This window comes from Eptesicus fuscus, chromosome 2, assembly GCF_027574615.1.
Source record: "Eptesicus fuscus isolate TK198812 chromosome 2, DD_ASM_mEF_20220401, whole genome shotgun sequence".
Lineage (NCBI taxonomy): Eukaryota > Metazoa > Chordata > Mammalia > Chiroptera > Vespertilionidae > Eptesicus > Eptesicus fuscus.
In genome coordinates, this window is record NC_072474.1 from 73,031,449 (window position 1) to 73,059,423 (window position 27,975).

A 27,975-nucleotide genomic window follows, 5' to 3' on the forward strand; every position below is an offset into this window, starting at 1 on the left:
GAAAAAAGAGGAAAAGAAAGAGCCACACATCGATGTGAGAGAAACACATTGATTGGTTGCTTCCTTTACACGCCCTGGCCAGGGCCCGGGCCGGGAAGGAGCCTTCAACTGAGGTACATGCCCAGGACCCGTCAGTCTGCAGGCCGATGCTCTAGCCACTGACCCAAACTGGCTAGGGCTCCATTTAAGTTCTAATGTTGGGGGGAGATGGTTACTGCTGTGACAAATTCAAGTTTTGTAAGAAAGAGGAAGCCATAGCCCAATAGAGGAAGGACTTGTGGCATGGTAAATACTTGCTTGAGTGTTAGAGGCCTAAGTTAACTCTTTGAGCCACCCTGGCCAAGTGACTTTTCTTCAGTTGTCTCACATTCAATATTAAATGTGAAGGTTTAACTAAATAACGTATGATGTTGTCAGCCCGGTATATATTACTACTGCTCTCAAAAGCACCATCAGAGACAGAAGAGCTACATTTCTGAGGAAAGTCGTATTACCTTGAAACTTGGAAAGGCAAAGACCAGTTCTATAATGTACTCTACACTTAATCATCACTCCCTGTCACCGTTATTTTAAGGAAAATTATGACAGCCACTCAGAACAAGTCCCAGATGAAAGGGAAACTTTTCAGGAAGTACTGCCTTGTAGAAAGAAAGTGACAAGCCTTTCCAGGGCACCGTGCCAACCACATCTCCCATTTAAATGACCCTTTGCTCAAAACAAAACTGTTATTTGGGGGAAGAAAACTGTTCTGTTGTTTGGACTTATATTCCCTATTCATTTGATTCATTCATATATTCGCTCTGGTGGCAGCTCAGGGCGACTCAGAAAAGGGCTGTGCTGCCACAGGCAACAACTAAAGCGGAGACACTTCCTGTGGCTGCATCCTCTGGGGCCACTCCTGCTGCTGCATTGAAAAGAACTGAAAGGGATTTTTTTCAATCAAGGAAGGAAGCAACAGATCCGAAGCCTGTGAATGAGCGGAGGACATTTCTCCACAGAAATCAATGAAAGACAGTAAAGGGTCATTTGGCCCTAAGGAACGTTTTCAAATTTAACCTTTTGCACTCAGATGTCGAGTGTGACTAGACACGGTTAGCATTAGAATAAAGAAATCGAGAAAAAAGCGAGTGAGTGCAAAGGGTTTAAAAAAAAACACACAAATACAGAATCTCCAGCAACCCACTTTGGAATTTCTGTTGTATTTTCAGTTATGTCCTCTCTGTTTTATTTGGAACTATCTTTAAAAAGCCTTAAATGGCACTTTTTTTTTAACTGATGAGTTTATCTAGTTGCATATAACCTAAACTAATTTATAGTAGAATATGAAAGCTAGGAGAAATTCAGAGATTACCTACACCAATCCCTCATTCTACAGCTCAGTAAATCAAGTCCCAAAACATTCAAGTATTGCGCCGAATGTCAAGTGGCTGGTAAAAGGTGCACAGCTGGCCTAGCACTCGGCCTCTTGAACCCAGCTCGGTGCTCTCTCTGCTCTGCCACAGGACCTTCTTCATTCCTTTCAGGTCGGAAAATAAATTCTAGAGTCTGATCATTAGAGCTTCGAACTCTTCTAACGATACCAACCGCATGTGCAGACTTAAATTCTGACACCTAAATTACTCAGGAATATTCCATTTGGTGACTCCCAATCTTTGTCAAGCTGTTTGCTCTCATTCTTCGTGTATAATTCTGTCTGAACGGACTCAGAGCATCGTTAACCATTTTTAACGGGCAACCTGATACGATACATATTCATTGACAGCTTATGCCAGGGACCAGACTAAGCATTTTATGTTGATTATCTCATGTAATCATCACAACAACTTTATGAGTTTGGTAGTTTTATCCCCATTTTTTCAGATAAGCAAACGGAGACTCAGAGACGTTAGTAAAATGGCCCAAGGCCACATATCTTAACCTAGGTTTTAGTCGTATCCCATTTGCTACCCAGAGCTATAGACTGCTTAATCACTCAGCTGTTCTTTCAGAACTTTGTACCAATTTGCTATCAATATACAGGTATGCATCTAGAATTCTCAATACAATATTCCGCTTGTAGAGCAAGTGGACTTAGGCAAAAGTATGATGTACTATCAACGATTGAAACATTACCTTGTGAGGGAACCTGTCAAGAACAATGCCATAAGACTGAGTTTTTCTGGATTTCTAATCAGCTTTTGATTCTGTGGACTGAAACCAATGATGAACCAAACTACATGAGCTCAGCAGAGATTCCCAGGCATTTGGTACTTGCCCCACTGCAAGAACTAAGCTGGACAGGCATGGTCTCCTCCTAAGGAACCCAGTCATCTCAAGCTGTTTTCTGCATCCCTCCCCCATTATTTTTCATTGTTTTTAGGGATTTAAAAGCACTTGCATATGAACTGGTTGCATTGTAACTGCAATGAAGGAGAGAGGCATATGTATATACAGAGCAGACTAGCACAGTGAGCGAACCGTTCATCAGTTGTGTGCCTTGGGTGAGTTACTCATTTCTCTACATTTTCCCATGTCAAGGGGAAATTCTTCATCTATAAAACGGAGTTAACCATTATACCTCCCTCACAGCATTACCTATTCTGACTGTAATTATGGTAACGGTTGTGATTAGCACTCTATCAGAACAATCACAAAATGGGAGTGACTTGTATAATTGTCTACAGTAGTGAAGGACTGTCAAAAAGAACAGTTCTGGCCCTGGCCAGGTGGCTCATTTGGCTGGAGCATTGTCCCATACACCAAAAGGTTGCAGGCTGGATCCCCAATCGGGGCATGTATAGGAAGTAACCAATCTATAGTTCTCTCATATTGATGTTTCTCTTCCCTCCTCCTTCTCCTCCTCTCTTTCCTCCTCCTCTTTCTCCTTCCTCCTCCCCTCTAACCCCCCCTCTCCTTCCTCTCTCTAAAAATCAATAAAAACATATCCTCGGGTGAGGGATTAAAAAAAAAAAAAAGTTCTGTATTTAACTATTCTAAACTAAAATCATTACATTTGTATTTTCCAAAATTTTACTTAGCCATGTCAATTCTTGACACCCCTGTACCTAGTGGTTAATTCACCATGGGGGCTTCCTCAGAGACCCCATAAAACATAAAATTAAATCCACTGAAACATTTTTAAGATTTCCTATGGCTATGAAAGTTATCAGGAACACCTTTGGAATTTCTGCATGTCAACGTTGTATGTCATTCATGATAGATGATGTTAAACTCTGTACACTAAAGCTTGAACTGACCCAATGCCTGATCGGGGAAAATTCAGACTTGCCTGTAGCTATCCCTGCAGTCCATCTCAGTGCTGAGATGAGGTAATATTTTTCCCAGACAAGCATCTAGATTAGAATCTTGGTGTGTTTTACCAAGAGATTAACCACTTTTGCACTTGCTTAACCAGAGGCCTACTAGCACAACATGCTCATTACACAGAATGACCTGTGTTTGAATGTTACCACTGTGCCACTCTATGACCTTTTGTGAGTCATCTAACCTCAGTGAGCCTCTCTTTCCTCAGCTGCAAAATGGGAATAAAAATGGTACCTTCCTCACTGGCTGCTGGGAGGACTAAAGAAGATACTGTACAGAGCAAGCAGTATTCAACAACAGTAATAAACAACTATTATTCCTACTTTAGGGAAACACTCTCAAGCAGCAACAGAACAAAATATTTCTATTTCTCACCTCCTACCAAGGCCTAGATGAGAGAGAAGTGACATTGACACAAGATGATCCTCTAATCTGATCCTCTGAAAAATCATCCCTGGAAAGCACAAAAGACCTAGAATACGATATACTTGCTCTCAGTTAACTGGTCTTCTTAAAGCATGATAAGAACATGTGAGAGTGGGGAGAGCATGGGCTGTAGAATGAGACAAGGTCAGGTTCTCATTTACAGGTTTACTCCTTACTACAGATCTTGAAGAAGTTATATAAAGTCCTTGAGGCTGAGTTTCCTTATCATCAAGTGTGTATCATGATAACTTTAAAAGGTAGGTGTAGCCCTGGCTGGTGTGACCTGGTGTTTAGAGCATCGGCCCGTGCACTCGAGATCCAGGGGTTCGATTCCCAGTCAAGAACACATTCCTGGGTTGCAGGTTCAATACCGGCCCTTATCAGGGTACGTGGGGAGGCATCCAATCCATGTCTCTTACATTGATGTTTCTCTCTCACTCCCTCTCTCTCTCTCTCTTCCCTTCCTTCCCTCCTTCTGCTCTCTCTAAAAATCAATGAAAAAAATACCCTCAGGTGAGGATTAACAAAAAGAAAACAAATAAAAGGTAGGTGTAATACTTAAATGCTTATGGAAGTTAAACAAAATAAGGCATGCAAAGTCCCGTACAATGCCTGATACATAATGGCACCCAACAAATGTTAGCTCCCTTGCAATGCATTTTTATGTTATAGTAATGACTTGCTTTCCACAGTTTCAGTTACCTACAGTCAACCACAGTCCAAAAATATTAAATGGAAAATTCTAGAAATAAACAATTTGTAAGTTTTAAATTGTGCACCATTCTGAGCAGCATGATGAAATCTCATGCTGTCCTGCTCCATCCTGCCCAGGACATGAGTCAGCCCTTTGTCCAGCATGTCCACACCGTATATGCTCCCTGCCCCTTAGTCACTTGTTAGGCTTCTAGGTTATCAGATTAACTATTGTGGTATGGCAGTGCTTGTGTTCAAGTAACCTTTATAGTAGCCTGATGCTACAGTGCAATGTCAGCTTTATTCACCTCACTTCATCACTTTATGTAGTGTCATCTGACATCATCACAAGAAGGATGAGTAGAGTACAAGATATTTTGAGAGAGACCACATTCACATAACGTTTATTACAGTATACTGTTATACCTATTCTATTATACGCTTACTTATTGTTAATTTCTTACTGTGCCTAATTTATAAATTAAATTTAGCATAAGTATGTTTATATAGGTAAAAAATAGTATGTACAGAATTTGGTACACTCCACAGTTTCAGGAATCCACCCAGAGTTTTGGAACACACGCCCCACAAACAAGGGAGGACTATTGTACTGCATAGCTACATAATTTGATTGAGAGAATTATCTTCATTTATCCCTATTGCCCATTATCTAAAGCTTCAAGCAAAACATTCCTTTTAGAATATAATCTTGGTAAAATCTTTACTTCCCTTTAGCATGCTTTTCCTTTACAGAAACACGTAACTGACTGTGTCTTTCTTTTTATCTTGGCTGCCAGGAAGCTCAGAGACAAATTAAATTCACCTCTGATAACAATATTGGTTCTGGTGGTTCTTCATATTACATGTTCTCCCTGGTTTTGACATCTATTTTCACCCCTATTTAATTATTTCAAGACATCTAAATCTTTTGTAAACTTTAAGAAGCTATTAACAAACCAACTAATGAATTCAGTCAAGAGGAAGACACTGATTTTGAAAATCAATATAAAACAAAAACAAACACAGACTTGGGACGCTCAAGTCCTAACTATTTCTTCTTTTTATTGTTTAAAGTATTACATATAGTAGTACATATATCTCCTTCCCCGCCCCATTGACCTTCCCCCAGCCTCCCCTACCTGCTGTCGCATGCTCTCAGTCCCCCTAACCCCCAGTGTCTTGTGTCCATTGATTGTGCTTATATGCATGCATACAAGTCTTTGGTTGATCTCTTCCCTACCCCACCCCCCTTTCCCAACACTCTCCAGCCTTCTCGCTATAATTTGACAGTCTGTTCGGTGCTTTACTGCCTCTGTATCTATCTTTTTGTTCATCAGGTTATAATGCTCTTTATTTTCCATAAATGAGTGAGATCATGTGGTATTTTTCTTTCTCTGCCTGGCTTATTTCACTAAGTCCTAACTATTTCTCACACTTATCCTCTCTCCTTGGAATATTCACCTAACCTTTCAGATCTGTAGTTTCTTGTGTCATGTAGGAATAATAATCTATACACAACCATCAGAATCACTTGTGTATGTGAATGTGCTTTGCAACCTGTCAAGTGCTAGATAAAGTAAGGTATTATTGTTTTTAGAGTCAGAGAAGAGTTGGAGGCTCACACAAGTGAAGGTGTGCACATACACGGAGACTACGGTACAGCACTGGGGACCCCTGCAGGCAAGATGTGTAGTGATGGGGACCCATTGCTGCCACCACCTAGGCTCCCTAGAAAGGTCGAGCAGGACTCTCAGAAAAAAAGGGAGAAGTCTGACAGTATGATGGAAATGAATGTAAACACCTTGAGGGACAATCCCAATTCCATAACATCTCAAGCCAACTGTTTATTTGGCCACCAATGTAAGCTGATTTGCTTGGAGAACAGTGCAAATGAGAGCATGGTTGGTGCCCCAGGAGCCTTTCAGCTGCAGCCCTCACTCTCACCAGACCCATCACAGGGACAGGCTGTGGGTCAGGGGGCTGCAGGGGGCTTATAATGTGGAAATGCAACATCTCTCCTCCGTCCCCTGCCAATGACAGCAGACACGTCACATCAACTGGTACATCCACAAGTACTCACAGACTATTAATGGAATTCAAAGAGGGGGGAATTTTTAAAAAGCTAAATTTAGGTTAGAACCAAACAGCTCTTAATAATAGGGAGGGTGTTCTCCATTTTTAGAATAATTTGCTGACTTTATTCCAGGAGTTCAAATGTTCCTGCAGCATCTCTTAAGTCTTTTATTCCAAAAACCCATCCCCCTCACTAATAACTTAGTACAGCAGCTGCCTGTTCATGGCAGAGAGAAAGAAGGAGATTGCTGTAGGATGGTATGCTGAAAAGATGAGAAGGTAAGAGGTGGAGTAGAAAGTCCCTGGTTCAAGTCCCAACTCCACTCCTTGCTAATGTGTGAATGTGATCAAGTCACGTATTAATACACACTGACCCTTATTTGCCAGTGCCATGTGAAGGCCTCATCACTCATTTAACCCTCACAGCAACCTAACGAGGTAGCCTATCTTTCACACCTTATTTCATAGATTATAAGAACTGAGACAGAACTGTCACCCACCATCAAAAAGCTGCTCAGTAAGACATAATGGAATCTGAACTCAAACTATGATTTCAAGCCCGGGGTCTTAACCACTGCATAATATTGCTAAATCTTGCTTTTCTTCACCTGTAAAATAAGGGAATGGTAAAATGGACATTCAATTTCTCACATGGTTGTTGTGAAGATCAAAGATAATCATGGAGGAGGCAGCCCTGCCTAAGCTTAAAGTCAGGTCGCAAATGTGACATGTTCCTACTCGAGTCAGCGTGCATTTCCTCCCACCAGCTACTTGCTAGGCAAGGACAAGCGATGTAACCCACCAAAAAGAAGTTACTTCTACATATTCTCAACTCAGAAAGGAAACAACACCGAAAGGCTTTTAAAAGACTTCTGTGGAAACGAGCGATTGCTGTAACAAGGACGACGACGGCCAAGCTGATAAGCAACCAGAGAAGTCCGTTCAGACTCTGCCCACGCCCTTCAGAAAGATACAACTGGCACGTAAACTGCTGGAATCTCAAATAGAGTAAAAGCTGTTGTACTGCTGTGCTCCTCCATTTCCAAGGCAACCCACTGTCAAAGGAGTTTTCCACAGAATTCAATTGACTTTAGACCAATCAAGTGGAAAACAACTATTCGTAGCTGTAATTTTCTAAATTTGAATACACCAAGCTTTGGAGAAATGAGTCATGGACTCCTCCAGGACCTGACTGCACCCACCAAATGCTCTTCATTTACAGCCCAACCTCTCCAGGAATACAGCTTCATGATACAGTATAAAGAGAGCCAGACCAGGAGTCTAAACACCTTGTCCTAAGCCTCATTCTGCCAATACAGGATGTGTGACTTCAGGAAGCTGTTAGCCTGTGGGAACCTGTGATATGTATTCCTAAAACAGGAATAATGCTTGCCCTAATTGCATCGAGGGCTATGGAACAACTGGATACTGTGTATAACAGCCTCTGTAAGTTATACAGCACTCCGCAGAAATAAAATATTTTGCAATATATAGTCATCTCAGCTGGGCTTAGTCAACCCTCTGAATGTCCTTTGAACTGAGCACAAAGGGCCGAGGCAAAACTTTCAATGCCATCCAAAATAATGTGGATGGAAAAATGCAACCGGAGCAAAGGAGGAACAGCAACATGTGAAAACATAAAAAGGACTATATATAATATATATATATATATGTGTGTGTGTGTGTGTGTGTGTATATATATATATATACATATATATATATACATATATATATATGTATATATATATATATATATATATATATATATATATATATATATAATTTCACTACAATCAATGAGGCCCTCCTGGGGCCTTTTTTATTTCTTTTTAGAGAAAACATGCATTTTCTGATCATAGACTTCAAAAAGTACAGTGGAAAAAAAATACCCTGAACTACGCAGTACGAAAAGGTTTCAAAATTCCTCTGGCCAAATAAATCTCCCTTTGCATCAGAATATTTCTCTTCTTGTCCTATCTGTGACAGGATAAGATAACAAACCCAAACCACAGAATCGTCATGGTAAGATACCATACCACACTCTGGCGATGCACGTAAAGTCATTCTGGAAGGAAATCTTTGAGTAACCAGAAGCAGGGCTGAGGTTTTGTGTCTACCCTCTTGACCCTGTCACTTGATCCTCCTGGTCTTCCTTATATCATGTGAGTCACAGATAGAAAAGGCACGTGCATGATTTAAAGTCAATGCTCCTCGAGCATTTATCCAGAATGTTTTGCCCCTCCACCCTCTCATATCTAAAGTGTAGAACTGCTATCCTCAGGAGACAATCTTGACTGCCAGTAGAGTATTACATCAAAACAGACGGTCACGGAGCCACTAGAGAAGTTAGGAATGCATCCCTCCTGCCAAGACCAGAAGCTTTTGCTGAGACTCATTAGTGGCTCAAAAACAAATCCTTTGTTTGACATACTGGTACAGTAAAAAGAATACTGCAGAAAAGAAGGTGATGACATGAAAGCAAAAGTTGGAAGTGATTCTGTAGGTACAACAGCATTGCGGGGAGCGGGAGGGGAGGGTGGAATATGAAGGCAGAAAGTAAAAAGTACTATTTAAACTCAGTTTAAAAAATGATGCTTTAGCTTACTGTGTGCATTGAACATCCTACATGCCTAATTATTAACCTGAAATTGGTACCTTTCATTTTCTCCAATACCAGTTGAAGAAAATGGAATTATTTTTGAGATGGAATTGTTCTCAATGAGACCTCCCCACACTCAGGCAGTGCTGATGGAGTGTCTTAAACAAGAGTGCTTATATGCTCAGCATGCTCCTTCCTAGCAAAGAGCCTTCCTTGTTTCTTGCTCTTCTTTTTACCGGCAGTGTTCTTCTCAACCTTCAACTATTTTTTTCTATCTCATCCTTCAGATCTCAACTATGACTATCTCACTATTACCAGATTTTATAGCACCATGGGCCACACTCCGTTATAGCACTATAGGTGCAATTTAACATTTATTTGTATGAATATTTGATTGGTAAGTGCTCATCCAATAGACTATAAACTCCCTTAGGGGTAGAAGTCTTTTGTTTTGCTCACTACCACATCACCAGTATCTAGCACCTATTTGGTACATGGTAGATCTTCAATAAATATTCCAGATGAAGGGATAAATGGATGCATGAGGCATTTCATCCTTTCTGATACTGATGTAATCCTAGGGTTTATTGACAGATTCTCCCTAGAGCTCTCATAACTTTTCGATGACAACATTTATTCAGACGGAACAGATTAGAGGGCTAAGGACTTTCTGAAGCAGGGAGGTTGAGTGACATTTTTATAATAAACTCACTTGAAACCTAAATATTTTCAAAGCATGCAACCAAGATAACTGACCAAATTTTATTTTTTTTTATTTTTTTTAAATATATTTTATTGATTTTTTTTACAGAGAGGAAGGGAGAGGGATAAAGAGTTAGAAACATCAATCAGCTGCCTCCTGCACACCCCCTACTGGGGATGTGCCCACAACCAAGGTACATGACCTTGACCGGAATCGAACCTGGGACCCTTCAGTCCACAGGCCAATGCTCTATCCACGGTGCCAAACCAGCTAGGGCCAAATTTTAAAAATTTTTAAACTAAAAATAAATGACGGAACAAGCAAACAAATGATCAATTGATTAATAAATGAATCAATCAACAGATGGCAGGTTTTAACATAAGATAAGCAGGTTATTGATACTTTATCCAGAAAGGAAAACTTCTGTCCATAGCAAAATCTAGCCACACTGCCCATTTCTTTTAGTCCATTTTAGCTACCTTAGTTCTAATCTGTTTTTGTGTTTTCTCAAATGGTAAATGTCATTACTTTAAAAATCACCAATAGAAGACACACAATATGACTTCTGATTCTAAGCTAAGATTTCTAGATTAAACATGTAGGATTTCAAGGGAGAAAAGGAGAGCTTCTTTATCCATTTTGCTTATGTTCTTTATCTTCAGTGTAACATAAAGTCAGTTTTGACAATGAAAATTGAATTTGTATGCATACATCTTTCAAATATCATTCACTCTAGTGTGAAGCTGTGAAAAAGCCTGATCCAGCCTTTTCCATAATCACTCTTATGCAACAGTTAGGAGGCTTTGCTTGGAGTCAGAGAGACCGCAGTATCCCAGCCAACCATGCAATATCAGGTGAGTCAGTCCCCTCTGGGAGCTTCAGTGTCCTCAACCCAAAAAAGGAGAATATTAACCTCTAAGGGCGCTGCTGAGGAAAACTAAGGTTATATTTCTTAGATACCTGCAGAGCACCTTGACCACAGTTTATGTTCAATAAATATTTTATTATTATCATCATCAAGATTTTAGCAATGAAATTCAACTCACCTTATATATAGATTCATTCTTACTAATTCTCATACTCCTCTTTAATAAGGAGAAAGAGGATAGACATAAACAGACCAAGCTAAAATATTTAAGGGGAAACTGAGGCTCACCAACACTAATGACAAAGTTAAGAGATGCCAGGTCTTACTTCATGAAAGCAAAAATACATGGCAATAGTTTATTCTTTATGGAGTAAATAATGGAACTAAAATATTCATTCATCAATACCCATTAAAATACATATCAGAACTTATGCCTTTCCATCAGGAAACAATACACTTCTCCCAAGTACCATCCAGTACACTTAAGCCTGCATTCTATTGGTCAGGATAAGTCACATGACCATCCCTTACCACCAGGAAACCTAGGAAATCAAGATTTTTTGGCTGCCACATTGCTGTCATGAACAGAACTGGGCTTCTGAGGATAAAGAAGAAGGAATGGATATTAGGCAGATTACTAAGCAGAATGTCCTAAAATGGACATTTCTTTTTAAATATGTTTTTACTGATTTTAGAGAGAGAGGAAGGGAGCGAGAGGCAGACAGGGAAGGAGGGAGGAAAAGAGGGAGGTGGGGGGGACATCAATGTGAGAGAAACATCGACTGATTGCCTCCCGTATGCACCCCAACCAGGAATTGAACCAGAGACCTTTCAGTGCATGGGATGACACTCAACCAACTGAGCCACACTGGCCAGGGCTAAACTGTCTATTTTTAATGAAATTTTCATTTCTGCAGGCCCAGTGCCCAGGACTATGCCTGAAAAAAAAGAAGTGCTCCATAAATATTTCTTGGGTTGGATCAAAATGGATTGGACTGAAATGAACTGAGTGGATTTGCACTGCACTGAAAGCTCAGGGATCTGGCTGCATCTGCATCTTTCTCAGCCTGTTGCGGTGGCAAACGGGGTGCCTGCCCATACCATGAAGGATGATGACAAGCTTACAAGTTTATGGTTCATAAAATTGGTCACGTTTCAAAGAGATCATACATTAGCCTGCCTTTCTAGCCAAAAAGGAGAATGAAAAAACCGTTACATTAACTTATACTTATTTCCTCTCAGGAGAACCATGGAGAAAAGAGTAAAAGTCACTGTTTACCAAACAAAAGGCTGAGAAACACTATTCCATTTAAGAATATGACAAGTTAATGAAAGTAAACAAAAAGCTACCACATACTCCAAAAGCTATGCAATTGCCTAAAAGCCAAGCTGTAGTTGTGAAAGTGTTGGCATTTGGCACGGAGTTCAGGATTTCAAGGAAGCAAGCCACTCTTTCATGAACGCTAAACAGAAATGTCACAAGCAGCTTTTGATTAAACTATGATTGTCACAGTACATAGAAATGAACTAACATATGGTGTTTTTAAAATAAACTACTAACCACATCCAGTGGTTTCAATTAAAGAATGGTTCATTGCTTACAAAAATTCCCCTAGCCCCAACTGTCTTCCTAAAAAAATCCCATTGCCTCACTCTAAATTTCCACTGTCATCAGGCAGATTTCTAAGGGACCAGTCTTGGATCTGGTGTGGACACTCAGGGTAGCCTCTGTAGAAAGTAAGTACCTTCCTCCAGCTTTGTCCTGTGGCTGGCCCTGGACACATCGTGGAGGTATTCTGCTATAAGAGGTATAAAGTGAATTGCAGTTATGTTAAATGACCTGCTAGAAGAGTAGAGAAGATTTAAAAGGGTTTTTTAGAATGCTAAGGTTATTCATCCTATGGTGTTCTGGCATCAAAAAATAAATCCCCGCCCAGCTGGTGTGACTCAGTGGTTGAGCATTGACCTATGAACCAGGAGGTCACAGTAAGATTCCCGGTCAAGGGCACATGCCCGGGTTGTGGGCTCGCTCCCCAGTAGGGGGCGTGCAGGAGGCAGCCATCCATGATTCTCTCTCATCATGGATGTTTCTCTCTCTCTCTCTCTCTCTCTCTCTCTCTCTCTCTCTCTCTTCTTCCTTCCTCTCTGAAATGAATAAATATATATATAAATAAATAAAAGTAAATCCCCAAGTATTAAGAAAAGGAGTAGTACAGCTCTAAGACAAGGCCCAAATTCCTCATCGGAGAATCTTGCAGACATGACTAACAACAGTAACAAAGAGGTCATGCCAATATGAGAATGTAAGGAAGCTAGTTAGAGAATCACTGTAATCATTTTCAAATCAGGATGAAAACTATCCCGAGGGAATTAAAGTCAGGCACCTAGGTAGAGGCCACGTGAAACTGGTTCTGCTAAGTAATGAGGCTCTATTCTGAGGGGTGACATGTTAACCTTGTCACGCTCTGTGACTTCTGTTCTTTAGTCTCATTGTCTTTCTTCATAGTCAGGGTCCCTCCACGTCCCTCTTTCTCAGAATTTGTCATCTCCTCTCTCTCTTTTTACCATCAGTATCACTCATGTGCTTTCTCCCTCTATCCCTACAACTGGCCAAAATATAAAACTCAATGACATTTTTAAAAATCAACTGTTATTTAAAAATAAATGCATTCTCCATGTTGGTTTTCTCATACACTGTCCTCAATTGATTTCTCTCTCATCTAAACTATAATGAGCCTTCTATTAAAATAAATATTCTGGCCCTGGCCAGGTGGGTCCGTGGGTTGGAGCATTGTCCCGTACATCAAAAGGTTGCAGGTTGGATTCCCAATCAGGATGCGTACAGGAGCAACTGATCCATGTTTCTCTCTCACATTTCTCTCCCTCCCTCTCTCTCTCTTTCCCTTCCACTCTCTCTAAAATCAATGAAAACATATCTTTGGGTGAGGATTTTAATAAATTAAATATATAAGACTCCCGACTCCCACTCTTAAAGACAGTACATTCTCCCCACCTGCCAAACCAGAAAAATATTTCTGCATACAAAAATATGCAAAGATTCTCAAATTTATCTCAATATATTCATCTCTTAAATGTTTATACAAATGTAAGGAAGAATAAAAGGAACTTAAAGAGAATGTAGCATACACAGATTTCCAGTCAGTTTTATGGGGGACGGGGCTGGGGTGAGGGGGAGGCTTATACATTCCAAGTTTGATTTGAACATGCAAATAATAACTCAGAAAAGTTTCCTCAACAAACCTTTCACACATATTTTCAAAAACTTTGATTAGTATTTGATCTAAATGAAGTAGCCAGTGAAATACCAGTGATCTGCCTTCGGTCCTTCTTAACCAGAGTATCTTGAGTGAGCTCAAAATCTATCTCTAAGAATTGGAGGAAAGGGAAAGATTAGCTGTCTCTGGGTGTGGACATCAATGAAAAATAATCCATAAATCTTTCTGAAATATGTTTTGCTTGTTTGTTTCCTTGGTGTTTATTTGCGTGGGACATGCAGTGTTTTCACAAGAAGTAACAGTAAAATTAGACCAAGAATTGACTTAGGACTTTACAGTTGCTCATGCATGTATTCTGGATATTGGGTGAATCGGCAGCGAATTTACAGTTATAAAAAGTGCTATTCTCCTGCCTTGGTAATGAAAAGCACCTTATTTTCTGCTTCAACTTTAGTTTTGAACAAACACAGCTAGCTATATGGTCCACATGTTTATTGTAAATTTTCATTCGGAAGTCACATTTTCCATAACACCTGCATTAGTCCTTCCCAAAGCCTCATAAATGAAGCAGAATCAATCCTATCTAATAAAAGAGTAATATGCAAATTGACCATCACTCTAGCACACAAGATGGCTGCCACCATGTGGTCAAAGATTCTGCCCCCATGTGGACACAAGATGGCCGGCACAAGATGGCCAGCAGGAGAGGGCAGTTGGGAGGGACCAGGCCTGCAAGGGAGGGCAGTTGGGGCAATCAAGCCTGCAGGGGAGGGCAGTTAGGGGTGAGCAGGCCAGCAGAGGAGGGAAACTGGGGGTGATTGGGCCTGCAGGGAAGGGCAGTTGGGTGGGACCCAGGCCTGCAGGGGAGAGCAGTTGGGGGGACCAGGCCTAAAGGGGAGGGCAGTTAGGGGCAAACACACTGGCAGGGGAGCAGTTAGCCATCAATCAGGCTGGCAAGGGGGTGGTTAGGGGTGATCAGGCTGGCAGGCAGAAGCGGTTAGGAGCAATCAGGAAGGCAGGCAGGCGAGCAGTTGAAAGCCAGCAGTCCTGGATTGTAAGAGGGATGTCTGACTGCCCATTTAGGCCCGATCCCACCAGGATCAGGCCTAAACGGGCAGTTGGACATCCCTTGAGAGGTCCCAGATTGGAGAGGGGCAGGTTGGCCTGAGGGACACCCCTCCCCCCATTCATGAATTTCATGCACCGGGCCTCTAGTTAAATATAATTGTTTTCTCTTGTGATTTCTGTGGCCAAGTTTTGGTGACAAAGGATAATTTTAATACAAATTGCTGGACCACAATAACATCGCTACCAGAAGTGGCTTCTAGGGTATAGAGTGCATCCTGCTTTAAAAAAAAAGAAAGGAATTCTGCTTAATTGGCAAACAGCAAAAGAATAAAAAAATTCAGGGATGTGCTTGTTTCAAAATCATGAAATCATTATTCTGAGAAGGGTGTACAAAGGTCATCTAAGTTCATCCCTGTAGCAACGTGGACTAATCTGTGTATCCATAATACACTTACATAAACAATTCTTAGATTCTCTATGTGAGACCCTCCACAAACAGCCTTGGTGACACACTCAGCAATGAAAAATCTCACTATCGTAAGTAGCCTATTTTATACACAATCCTCACCACAGTGGAATACAAACCCTAAATAAACAGTCATCAACAAAGGCAGGCTTATTCCAGCTCAATATGCTATATGGTTCTTTAGAGAAATGCTGTCTTAACTAACATTTTGTACTCTGACATGGTCCTTCATCTCAATCACTTCTGTATCAACAGTTCACACTCACAAAGCCTTGAATCTAAAACCCCAGGATTCAGAACCTATATAGCCCTAGCCAGTTTGGCTCAGTGGACAGAGTGTCGGCCTGCCAACCAAAGGTGTCCCGGGTTTGATTCCAGCCAAGAGCACTTACCTCGGTTGCAGACTCCTCCCCAGCCCAGGCCCTGGTCAGGACTCATGCAGGAGGCAACCAATCAATGTGTTTCTTTCACATCAATGTTTCTCTCTGTCTTTCCCTCTCTCTTCCACTCTCCCTAAAAATCAATGGAAAAATATCCTGGGGTGAGGATTAACATACACACACAAAAAAAAAAGAACCCATATAATCCTTTAAGAGTCATTTACTTCAATATGAGAAATTTCCCATGATCCCTACCAATATCTCCCCCATTCTTTCAGTGCATTCCAGCCACACAACAACTTACACACATACTCACAAATACACTCACTGCTCTAGTTTCCTGCCTCATAAACTTAGACCCAAACCACAAGATGTGTCCTGCCTTCTACATAGGCGGTAATGCCTGTGGCAGACAAGTCATTTACACTCCATTCACTTCAGTAAAGTATATTTCACATTTTAGATTCTACGCACGGCTCTGTTTTTTTTCCCCATTTTCCACCCCAAGTCATAATCTCTTTTGAGCCTTGAAGTCCCCCAGCACCTGGAGATGGTAGAACCCTGTGAGGCCTCCTTAATTCATGAGTCACTATAAATAGCAGCAACATCAACTCTCCCATGACACACATAAACACACTATTCATAACATCAACGGCATGATAAAATGGAATCACTATTGTAACAGAATAGTCAGAGGCAACCTTTCACAGTAAGAACGTCTACTTGGAGGGCACATCTTGGTGACTTCAAGAGAACAGCATTCCAGAAATCCAAGGCTCCCCGATTTAACTGGCTAAAGAAGACTGAAGCACCATGACACAGTCCTCCTGCATCCATCAGTGTCACAGAGGAATGAACAGCAATTATTTGCACCACACAAAACACAACATTGTTGAGCCAACCCAGTGCCACCAAAAACAGAAGTATGCCAAACACTTTTCCTTTCTGCAGAGCACTGCCTTCAAGTTGCTGACTTGTCCCACCCAAAGGCACTTCTAATCAGATTAATTTCTCTGAGAAACACACACACAAAGATCCAGAAAGAGATCCTTCTCATGAGAAACTGAATGGCCCATTTGCTCTCAGTGGCCCAGAACTAGGAATTCCAACTGTTGACTAAATCGAAGGACACTCTTGGTAAGCAGAGCCACTTGCTAATGGCAGTCCCCTACACACACACACACACACACACACACACACACACACACACACAAAATGCACACTAGGAATTGCCTATCAGTTACTTCCTTGGTCCTTACTCCTGCCAACCAGCATCCAGGCTGATACCCATTGGCAAGTTAAGAGATGGGATTTAGGTTAGTTTTTCCAAAGATGCCACTGGGAGCCAGGAGCCAAGCTGACAGCTAAAGCAAAGGGTAGCTAGTGGGTAATTGTAGTCGAAAAGGCCAGCAGCGCTTACAGAATAGTGATTATCATTCATAGGGACTTCATCTCTCCAAAGTTTTGCAATTCCTGTGCACACTGTATGGAAAAGATGAGCTGGAAGAATGTGTTCAGAGAAACTCAAAATAATAATTGCTCATCACTATTGCTAACTAGATGCACCACTCATTTAATACTCAGAATGCTATGACTTAAGTTCTATCATTATCCCTTTTTACAGATGAAGAAACTGAAGCACAGAGAGGTGACGTATCTTACCAAGATTACACTGCTGGGAGGAGCTGGGATTCACACCGGGTCTGGCTGGAATGCCTCTCCAGAAAATTATATCCCAAGTGCTCCTTCTGCAAAGGCAGGTTTTACGGCTTCAGTTATTTAATGTAAAAAGCCTTTGTTTTTATATTAAAGATAAAGTATTTCCTAAAGATAAAGCACTTCCTCCTACTTACATAAGATGAAAAAAAAAAAAAAACAGAAAGGAGGGTATAGTTTTTTGTGTTTTGTTTTGTTTCTTAACAGGAAAAGAGTCTACCTCATTTCACACACATTCCGAAGATCTCCTTCTCTCCTGCACATGGATTCATTTTGGGTACATGCAAGTGGCACGCAGAAAAAGAAATCTTACCTGATGATATCAAAATTAAGGGCCTTAGCTGAGAACCTTTAAACACCAAGAAAACACAGAAATTCACCAAGAAGAATAACGTCATATCGGGCGGGGGGGGGGGGGGGGGGCGCCACAGGGTGTGCACTGGGAAAAGGGGAAGTGAAGTGACAAAACCCCCAATAATTTTGGCTCTTAGGCACGGCTACCCTGTCCATTTACCGGGAAGCACTAAACAAAAGCAGCTGCCCATTTCTCTGTTTCAGTTTCCTGAATATAACAGGAGCACCCACTGGCACCCATTGTTCCAGGTGCACGGAACAATGCTCACTAGCACAGATCCATCAATTCTGGGACATATCCAAAGAGCTTAGAAAGAATACACAAGGCCCTGGCCAGGTAGCTCAGTTGGTTAGAGCATCGTCCTGATACACCAAGGTTGTGGGTTTGATCCCCAGTCAGGGCACATACAAGAATCAATCATCGAATGCATAAACAAGTGGAACAACAAATTAATGTTTCTCTTTCTCTCTCTCCTCTTTCTCTCTCTCAAAAAAAGAAAAAAAGAAGAATAGCACAAGACTGAGAGTGTCTGTGTGCACACACCTAGCAAGATGATTCCACAAGGGCAACACATACGTGTGCAACTGCCTCCAGGCACTGATGCCTGCTCAAACTTGTCAAGAAACATGTTACACATCACACCGACATGCTGAACAGGATGTTCTGTTTGTAGCTCTGTTTCCAGCACCTTACACATTTTCAGTCTCTGCAGTCACAAAGTGGCCTGTGATTCCCCCAGAAATATCCCAGGACACCAACAGAATGAGACGTTCAGAGATCAAAACCACCTATGGTGGGAAGTCGTGCTGCGTTTCCAGAGCCTATGTCACCGAGGACCACCTTCCCACCACTTTCTGGGCAACCCTTAGAGGATGGCAGCTGCTAACTGACAAAAAAAAAAAAAAAAAGTGTACCGTGGAGGAGGCAAAAGGGTTATTTTTAAGAAAGAGCACAATCTTAACTTTTCTCTCCACCACCCACTCCACACCACCTCCTCATCCCCTTGTCTTCCCTCCTGCTTCTCCTCCATTTCACATTTCCTCCCCAGCCTTGCTCCCCCTGCTCATGTACCACGCTTCTCACACGTGTTTCCCTCTCTGTGTCCTAAGCTGGGACACGGGCTCAGACACCAGCCGCTCAGACACCACACTGGAGGAAGAGCCACTGTGCATGGACTTGGAGCTGCCGCTGAGCTCCGAGGGGGAAATAAAGCCAGCGAGCTTCCTTTGTCACAGCTCCAAATGTGTGAGTCAGAATATGCATTCACTTTTTAGAAGCCCTGTGTTGACACCGAAGCCACAGAGAAAAGCAAGAGCACCTGTGTCATCAGCTAAATGAACCCGTTAATGTCATCTTCCTAATGTGCCTAAATATTTGGCTTATTTCTTCTTTTAGATGACCTTTACTGTCCGAGTCCATGCCTCTTGACTATGGCTTCTGAAACTGTGCAGCCCAAGTTTGGTTGTGGAGTAGTGAGCATCTTTAAGTGTGTGTGATGAATCCATGTGCCCTGTGGATCAATTTCTTTCATCACCTGTGTATGACAAGCAACTCAGTACACTCGGGAGCCACCTACCCAGGCCAAAATACCTCTTTAGCAATCTATATATATAAAAAGAGGTAATATGCAAATTAGGCCGGGATGCCATAATGGGTCACAACCAGACCATTAGCTCTTTATTAGCTTCTATGTGCGCCGCGGGGCGTTGCTCCAGAGACGAAGTGGAAACAGGGAGGTGCTGGGAGAAGGCGGGACCAGCCTGAGGCGACTCATGGGTGGGTGATGCTGCGGGAGAAGGCAGAAGGGAGAAGGTGAAAAGGCCAGCACCGTGCACGAGAAGGCAGAAGGGAGAAGGTGGCAGTTAGGCAGGGTAATCAGGCCAGGAGGGGAGAGCAGATAGGCAGGGCGATCGGACTGGCAGGGAAGCAGTCAGGGGCATCAGGCAGGCAGGCAGGTGAGGGGTTAGGAGCCAGTGGTTCCAGATTACAAGAGGGATTCTGGATTGTTGAGGGTGCAGGCCGGGCTGAGGGACCCGCCCCCACCAATGCATGAATTTCGTGCACCAGGCCTCTAGTAGTTAAAATAATGAGGCACTATCCAAAGCAGCATAATTAAGAGTTTGGAGCAGATTTCCATGGCAAGGGAGGAAGGCAGTGCAAGGAAATATAAAGATAATTTGCAAGGATTAAAAATAAGAAAATCAGCTCACCGATTATCTATAATGTAGGAAGTATTTAGATAAATAAAAGCAATGCTTATGTATTTACCTGTAGTAATCTATCCACTCAATTACTCTTCAGTCAGCATTTATGAAGCATATACCACATGTCAGACACTGTGCTAGGTGCCAGAGAAAACAATGACAAGACAAATCTGATCTTAGCACTCACAGAGCTCATAACCTAGCATCAGCACCAGAAAAACTATAGGCTCACAAAACTGAAAGTTAAAACATATATTACTAAGGAAACAAAGAGCTGAGAAAGAACAACACTGGAGAACACACGTTACACAGGGTGGGGCAAAAGTAGGTTGATAGTTTTTCATATGGGAACTAATGCAATAAGCAATAAATAATATTCGGGACTCACAGCTGTAAGCCTACTTTCACCCCACCCTGTATAGAGTAGGAAGAAAAGGCCTCGCAGATGACATAAAATTTTAAAGCTGGAATATAAAGCAGGAGGAAAGCTAACCAGGACAGAAATGGGATGACTATTCCAAAAAAAGACAGGATTACATGTGCAAAGGCCCTGAAGCAGAAAAGGTTTGGACACCAAGAAGCTGAAAATTCAGTGTGGCTGAAGAACAGAGAACAAGGAGAGAATGACATGGAACACGAGTGTTGAGACTCCATGGGCCGTGCTGCCCAATCGGGATTTTCTTCTAAGGACAACAGGAAGTTTTCAGCGCAGGAATGGCATGGCTCGATTTACACTTTACGATGACCCCCTGTTGCCTCTGGGTAGAAGAAGACTTGAAAAGTGGAGCCTGTTGCAGTTGTCTACGTAAGAGATGACAATTCCCTGGCCCCAAATGTGGCAGCCACACTGTTCAGTGGTAGACCGATCCAGGCATATTTTAGAAGTACAACCAACAAAAGTCATTGATGGATGGTATATGTGGGTGACGTCAAGGAAAGAATCAGAGATGATTCTCATCGAGTTACTCTACTTATATGTGGGGTACTTTCAATAGAAGCCTCGCCTGACACAATGTCAGGCCCATGCATGAATCTTGTCTATGTTCATAGCAGCACAATTCACCATAGCTAAGATTTGGAAACAGCCTAAGTGCCCATCAGCAGATGAGTGGTTTAAAAACCTGTGGTACATCTACACAATGGAATACTACGCTTCTATAAAAAAGGAACTTTACCATTTGCAACAGCATGGATGGAACTGGAGAACATTATGCTAAGCAAAATAAGCCAGTCAGAGAAAGATAAATATCACATGATCTAACTCATATGTGGGTATAGTGATCAACATAATTTTATGAACAAAAATAGATTCAGAGACAAATGGCAGGGGAGGTGGGGGGAGGGGTGGTTAGAGAGCAACCAAAGGACTTGTATGCATGCATATTAGCATAACCAATGGACACAGACACTGGGGCGGTAGGGGCTTGCCCGGGGTTGGAATGGCTGGGGAGGGAGGGGGTCAATCGGGAAAAAAGGACACATATGTAAAACTTTAGACAATAAATAATTAAAAAATATTAAATGGGGAAAAAAAGAATCTTGTCTATGGGCTATGGTACATTACAGACATAAGTATCTCCAAAATCCTACACCTAACAATAACAGAAATGGTGTATGGCTGTTCTTGAGAACCAATAATGGCATACCGCTGGGCAGCTATTTCAGTAAATGAGTTTTCCCATAAAAGAATGTTATAGTCATATTGGTGCCAGTGCCTCGTAGCTTCCCCAAAATCAAAGGGTTAAATGTCCTTCGATACATGAGTGTAACATCTTAAGTAGAACAGCACCAGATAAACCAGCTACCAGTCCAGCTAGTCTCCACAATAAGCAGTGGAGAGAATATATGATACTTTCTAAGAGAACCTTCATGCTGAACTGAATGGTGCATAACTTATTAACTAGCAGGAAAATAACTAACTATAAAATGCAAATTTATAAATAATTTTATGATGATCTCTGAATAACTTGGTCCTTAACAATGGTCTCTCCGTATGATCCCTTCAGAAACCAGGATTACAACACAATGTAATACTCCCCAGGAAGGAGACCTGAGGCTAATGAGAATGAACACCTTGCTTGTTGTACATGCTGTACTCAAACTAGTCCCCAAATGCCACAAAGGAACAGTACTCCCATGATAGACACATACTGATACTCACTACCTTTCTGATCATTTCATCCCCTATTACTGACTTGAGTATCGCTGGCATTGTTCCATTGCCTTTCCTTTACAAAGCTGGTACATAATTATCATCTCAAAATCCCTTGGCCCATTTGTCTAAGAGAGCATCTCTCCCTTTTTATTATGTATAGTGATGATGTACTCTTGTTCTTAAATTGCAGAATGGGAAATGACTAGGAGAGAGAGAGAGAGATCTCACACACACACACACACACACACACACACACACACACACACACACACTGGGTAGAGTATCTCTGATTCGGACCCAGGCCTTGCAGAAACAGATAGCAAATCAAGATAGACAGTAGTAATTTATTTGGAAAGGGATGTTATCTTTTGTTCCTCCACACTATTAACTGTGACCTTTTTTATCAGCATTTCAAGGACTTTACTTGAAACAGTCCCCATGCTTTTTGGTTTTTAGTTGATTTTAGTCAATATATGAAGGATTCCCTTCAGACTCCCAACATTCCAATGAAAAGTGCATAACTCTTGTCTCCTGCCCTCTGGTCCCTCCTGAGTCTCACATTTATTCCAACACCTTTAAGTTTTAGCATAGTAGTCCATCTCCAAACTCCCCTCAGGACATCTCTCCTTACTCAAGTGGTCCATCTGCACGGCTCCTCTCAGCAGGTGCCTCTATAGTTTCAAGCCACCTGCTCAGTTCCAATAGCAAGACTCTAACAAATTCACAGATTCACATCACTTCACTTCACACCCTCTTCAATTTACCTCTATAAACTCACTTTTCAACACTCCTCAGCTGTTCATTCTAATTTGGCTTCTCGTCACCTGCAGTGACAGAACTGGATTTGCATCCATGCCACCCCTAATGTATTTCATTGCAGGTTCCATATTTCTGCAACTGTAGCAAAGAGATGAAGAATGAACAGAGCTCTGCCAACGTGAAAAGCTGTCACTACATAACTCCTGTTGGGGAATCTCCCCAAATTGGCGTGTGTTTCTACTGCTTCTCGCTTCTACTGCACATACTCATTCTTGCTTCAGACCCAGTTACCCCGATAGCCAAATATTCTCCACATCTAAAGAAACACAAGCAACATACACAGGCGCCTAAACACACAGTCCTCCCATGACTTTGACCTCCTGTTATTCTGTTCTTAGTAACACTTCTATCCAAAGTATGATATCTAATATGTTCGACATTTCAAGAGCTATGCCACTCTACTCTACATTCTTCTATGACTTATAGGATGCTTTCCCACTGTTCCTTTTTAAATTACCAACCCACCCCATGATCTGATTAAATGTCACTTAGAACCCGATAAGTAACATATAATATATATATTATATATTATAAATAAATAATTTTCCTCTTGACCTACTGTCCCAATGGAATCTTTTTCTCAGCAGAAACAATCCAAAAATTTCTTTTAGTCAATATGTTGATTACTGTAGTCAAATGCCATCTTTAATACCCTGCCCTATTTCACTAGTCAAAATGTAGGATACACAACCATGCCTTAACTTTGTCAAATATTCTCCGACCAACTCAGATCTCCTCCTAGAACAACCTGTTGGGACAAGAAAAGCATTTCCACAGACATGACCCTTTAGAGGAGGCCGTCTCCTTATGATTGCACCCCTCCCCATTAGCCACAAGATCCTAAAAAGTGTCTTGCCCCAGGCCGTAGGAGTGAGGCGGAGAGAGGCAGCCACATCCACGGAGTACTCACTGAGCGGCTTGAGGATGCTGCTGCCGGACTCATCAGCGTTTTCCACATCAGACTTGTCTGAGTAGTTCTCAGAGACTCTCTCCTTTTCCTTCTTTTCTTTGTGTCCCGTCTTTTTCTTGTGACGTCTCCTTCTCCTGTAGCTCTTCGGCACATGGACCCCAATGTAGATGGTGTGGTGGCCTAAAGGAAGGTACACAAATCATCATTTGAAACCACCTCCTGTGCTGCATATAAACTGCACAAAATCCACAGGTCCAAAAAATAGTCTATGAATTCAACATTACCATTCTATATTTGACAAATACGTTCAAGCTAAAAAATGAAATCTTCCAATTCTCAGTCAGCATAGCGTCATTCAACCTGCTGGCGGGCCCTAAGATTCTGGGAGGGTGTGCTCTGGTTCCTATCCAGATAGGCTAGTTTTGTTTAGGAGAGCCAAAGACATACCACACTGGAAATCAGAAATCCTTGATTCTGGTCAGATCTCTGCCATCAATGACCTCTATGACCTTGAGTATGTCCCTTAACCATTCTGGGCCTCAAGCTCATCATTTGTATAATGACAGACTTACCTTGGGCAACCCCAGAGGCCCTTCCAGTGCTAACCTCCCCTGAGTCTGTGATTATACTCAACAGGGTGCTGAAAAAGGAACTCTTGAGGCTACAAAAAATAAAGATCTAACTCAGAGTTCAAGAAGTCATTCTGCTGGGATAAGGTTTTACACTAAAACTTTTTTTTTTACCCAATCAGCAGAATAGAGACTTAGAACTGGGACAAATTGAGAAAAAATAAGACATACAACATGCTTGGAGAGAAGATTTTAGAAATACTCAAGTGTTCACACGAGGCAGCAGCTAAAATGAATGTCAGCTACAGTGCCATGCTCATTTTTCTTTTTTCGTTTTCAAAAGTTTCTAAAAACTGGTTGTTGCCATGATAAAAATAAACCCAGCCCAGCCAAAATTGCCTTGAAGAGAAGGGCATGAGGAGAAAAGATTTGTGAAGTGCTTTCAGCTCTCTGGGTGGATGGAGCTGCAAAACTGACAGGCGGTATTATTTTAACAAAATCTGATAAGACAGAAAAAAAGGAACTCAAAGTTCCACATCTTTTTTTTAATTGGGAAACTTTTACTTTCATTTTATATCCAGCATAACTCCTGGATGTGGGAACCACTATTTTTAGAAGTAATACAAAAACTTTGGCTTTTTGAACTAGTTTGAACTAATTATATCTCATGTATGGGTTTGCTCTCCCATTCTGGAATCATCCCTTGATGACCCCTTAACAGTGTCCCAGACAATATCACACACACCTACATGTATGTAATACTTGACCATGCAGTAGGGCTGAGTTAAACTGCTGGGAACCACTTTCCCCAGTAACTCATTCAGCATATCTCAAAACACCATCAGTCACAGCGGTGTTCCCTTAAACTGGAAGGATTAAAACAATTCCTAGTATATGCTCCTTCAAGAAAAAGGTTCCAACTAAGGAATGCAGAACCCAGAGTGGATGGACTAGCATTCAAAAGAAAACATTAGCTACTTGGAATGAAGTTGGAGGTATCTATACGTATCACGCATGAACCTCCCTCCAGCAACACACACACAGACACAGAGACACACACACTAATTCAACTACTACAAAGCACCACGAACTTCTCCTCACAGAACCGGTACCAAGGAGAAATGGATCATGTCTAACCATTTGCAAGCAAATTGTTCTCATGGGAAAGTAGGAAATGTCTCAGAAACAATGTGAATTAAGTAACAGTGTCAATTGTTTCCTGCGCTCCAGTTACGGAGGGAGTCCTGCAGCTTTATCTGAAGTTGCACACAATATATGTAAGCAAAGCCAACCGATTTCTTGAGTAAAGCAAACACTGAAAGCTTAGCAGCCTTCATTCCGGGATTCGGAAAACCTCATAAAAAAAAAAAAAGTAAGTTGGAAAATTTTTTAAAACCTGTCACATTAACTATTATCTACATCTTATTAAATAATGACAAGCAAGAAAAAAATGGCAGTTAAGCTGCATTAGTTATATTGATGCTATTTGGAAACATTAGGTAATCTATTTATACAAATCTGTAGAGTATACCTGATGAATCATTGACAAGATACTCTTACTTGGGCTGGTATGACTTTAAGGTAAGATTTCTGGCTATAAAGTGTTATTTTCACCAAATGAAAGCGTTAGAGCTATTCAGAAAGTGAGCTTTCATAGAGAGCAATGTACTTACCTTCTGGAACCTAGCTTGAGTTGTCATCACCACAAAAACGGTGCCATTTTATTCCCATTTTGATCCCAGGCCTCCCCGCCCCGCCCCGCCCCCCCCCCCCCCCCCCCCCCCCCAGCTTATGAGTAAGATTCTGCTGGTCCCGTTTCCTCCAGCGCCCGCCTCAGACGCCTCCCCCACTCATTCTGTCACACACCTTCAGACAGGTGTACTGGTCCTCAAACGTGGCTCCTTTCAAGATAGCCCAAATTTCAGGCACTTTTATTACCAGCTTTTTTGAGGTATGATGTACTAGTACATGTCATAAAACTCACACGTTGGAAGAGCACAATCCTGTGATTTTTCGTATGTTTACAGAGTTGTGCAGCCATCACCATTATCTAATTTGAGAACATTTCCACCAATTCTAAAAAAACGACCCTCCTGCCCGTTTGCAGTTACTCTCGGCTGTCACTTCATCCCGGACCACCACTCAGGCACGTTTGGTTGTCCCCGTGATGGCCTCTGGGAAGCTACAGCGCTCTGGCACCTGTGAGGCTATGAACTGTTCGTGGGGATCCTCACAGCACAGCAAAAACCCATATCTCCTGAGTGAGGAAGGTACGCCTTTTCAAGAGTGGCCAGAGGAAGTCATGGCCCGGAGCTGAGCGACCCAAACCTCAAAGCATCTTCCTTCTCCCCTCGCACAAACTGAAACTTCCTGTTCTGACCTGTGTTCAGAGAGAGGCAAAGGAGCATGGTCCCGAGGCGAAGCAAACCTTTAGGAACTCAGGGACAGCGCCTGTGTTTCATCAATTGCTTCTTGACCTCTCTCCACTCCACCTCAGCTTCTTTGAGAAGAGAGTAAGGACAGCCTTGCTTTGGTGGTGTGTGTGCGGGGGGGGGGGGGGGGGGGGGGGGGTTGGCATGCTTTATCAAGGGGAGGACCACATTCTTCATAAGCTGGATGTGCTAGGTAACAAAAACACCAGAAGTAGAATGAGCTGGAACATAAACATTCTCACCACCCCCACAGAATACCTGCCTTTAGGATCCACAGACGCAGCATCACTGATGGAAACAGGCTACTGTTGATAAGATGACTCTAGGTGGATCTCAATTATTTATTTTCATTAGAATATCTGTACTTGTCTCAGAGATAGATCATGAAGATGGATGGCTATTTTTAAAAAAAAAAAAAAAACAACTCTCAGAGCCCTAGCCAGTTTGGCTCAGTGGATAGAGTGTCAGCCCGCAGACTGAAGGGTCCCGGGTTCCATTCCTGTCAAGGGCACGTACCTTGGTTGCAGGTTCCCCAGCCCTGGTCAGGGTGCGTGCAGGAGGCAACCAACCGATGTATCTCTCTCACATGGATGTTACTCTGTCTCTCTCCCTTCTACTTTCTCTAACAATCAATGGAAAAACATCATCGGGTAAGGATTAACAACAAAAAAGACAGCAAGCTCTCAGAAAAGCCATAAAGGTTGAAGGTGTAGAATTATTTACATGTAAAATGAAAATGAGAAATGTGACAGACAAGCTTTCCTACCCAGCAAGGGTCTACAAAACAGTAAGACACTCAAAGAATCAGGGACAGTTATCTGCTAAACTTACTGGGAAATTTTAGGTTAAAAACAAACTCACACACACAAAAACACTTCTCTCTAAAAAATGTTTCCAAAGATAGTGTAAAAAGAGGGAAACGTTTTAAAATAACAATAATTCGTAGGGAAAAGGCGATGGTTTAAAATGTTCCGTTCTTGCTCCGCAAAATTTTGTGAAG

General features: G+C 41.9%; 1 protein-coding gene across 2 annotated transcripts in view; it reads right to left on the minus strand.

The window, feature by feature from the left end:
* The window catches only part of SLC4A4 (solute carrier family 4 member 4), a 282,976-nt gene that overhangs the window by 237,032 nt on the left and 17,969 nt on the right, over window positions 1-27,975 (minus strand). For both annotated transcript variants that reach the window (XM_008157468.3, XM_054728471.1), the window contains one exon: window positions 23,975-24,154. In XM_008157468.3, coding sequence (XP_008155690.3) covers window positions 23,975-24,154 — 180 coding nt within the window. The remainder of the gene's footprint in view (window positions 1-23,974; window positions 24,155-27,975) is intronic.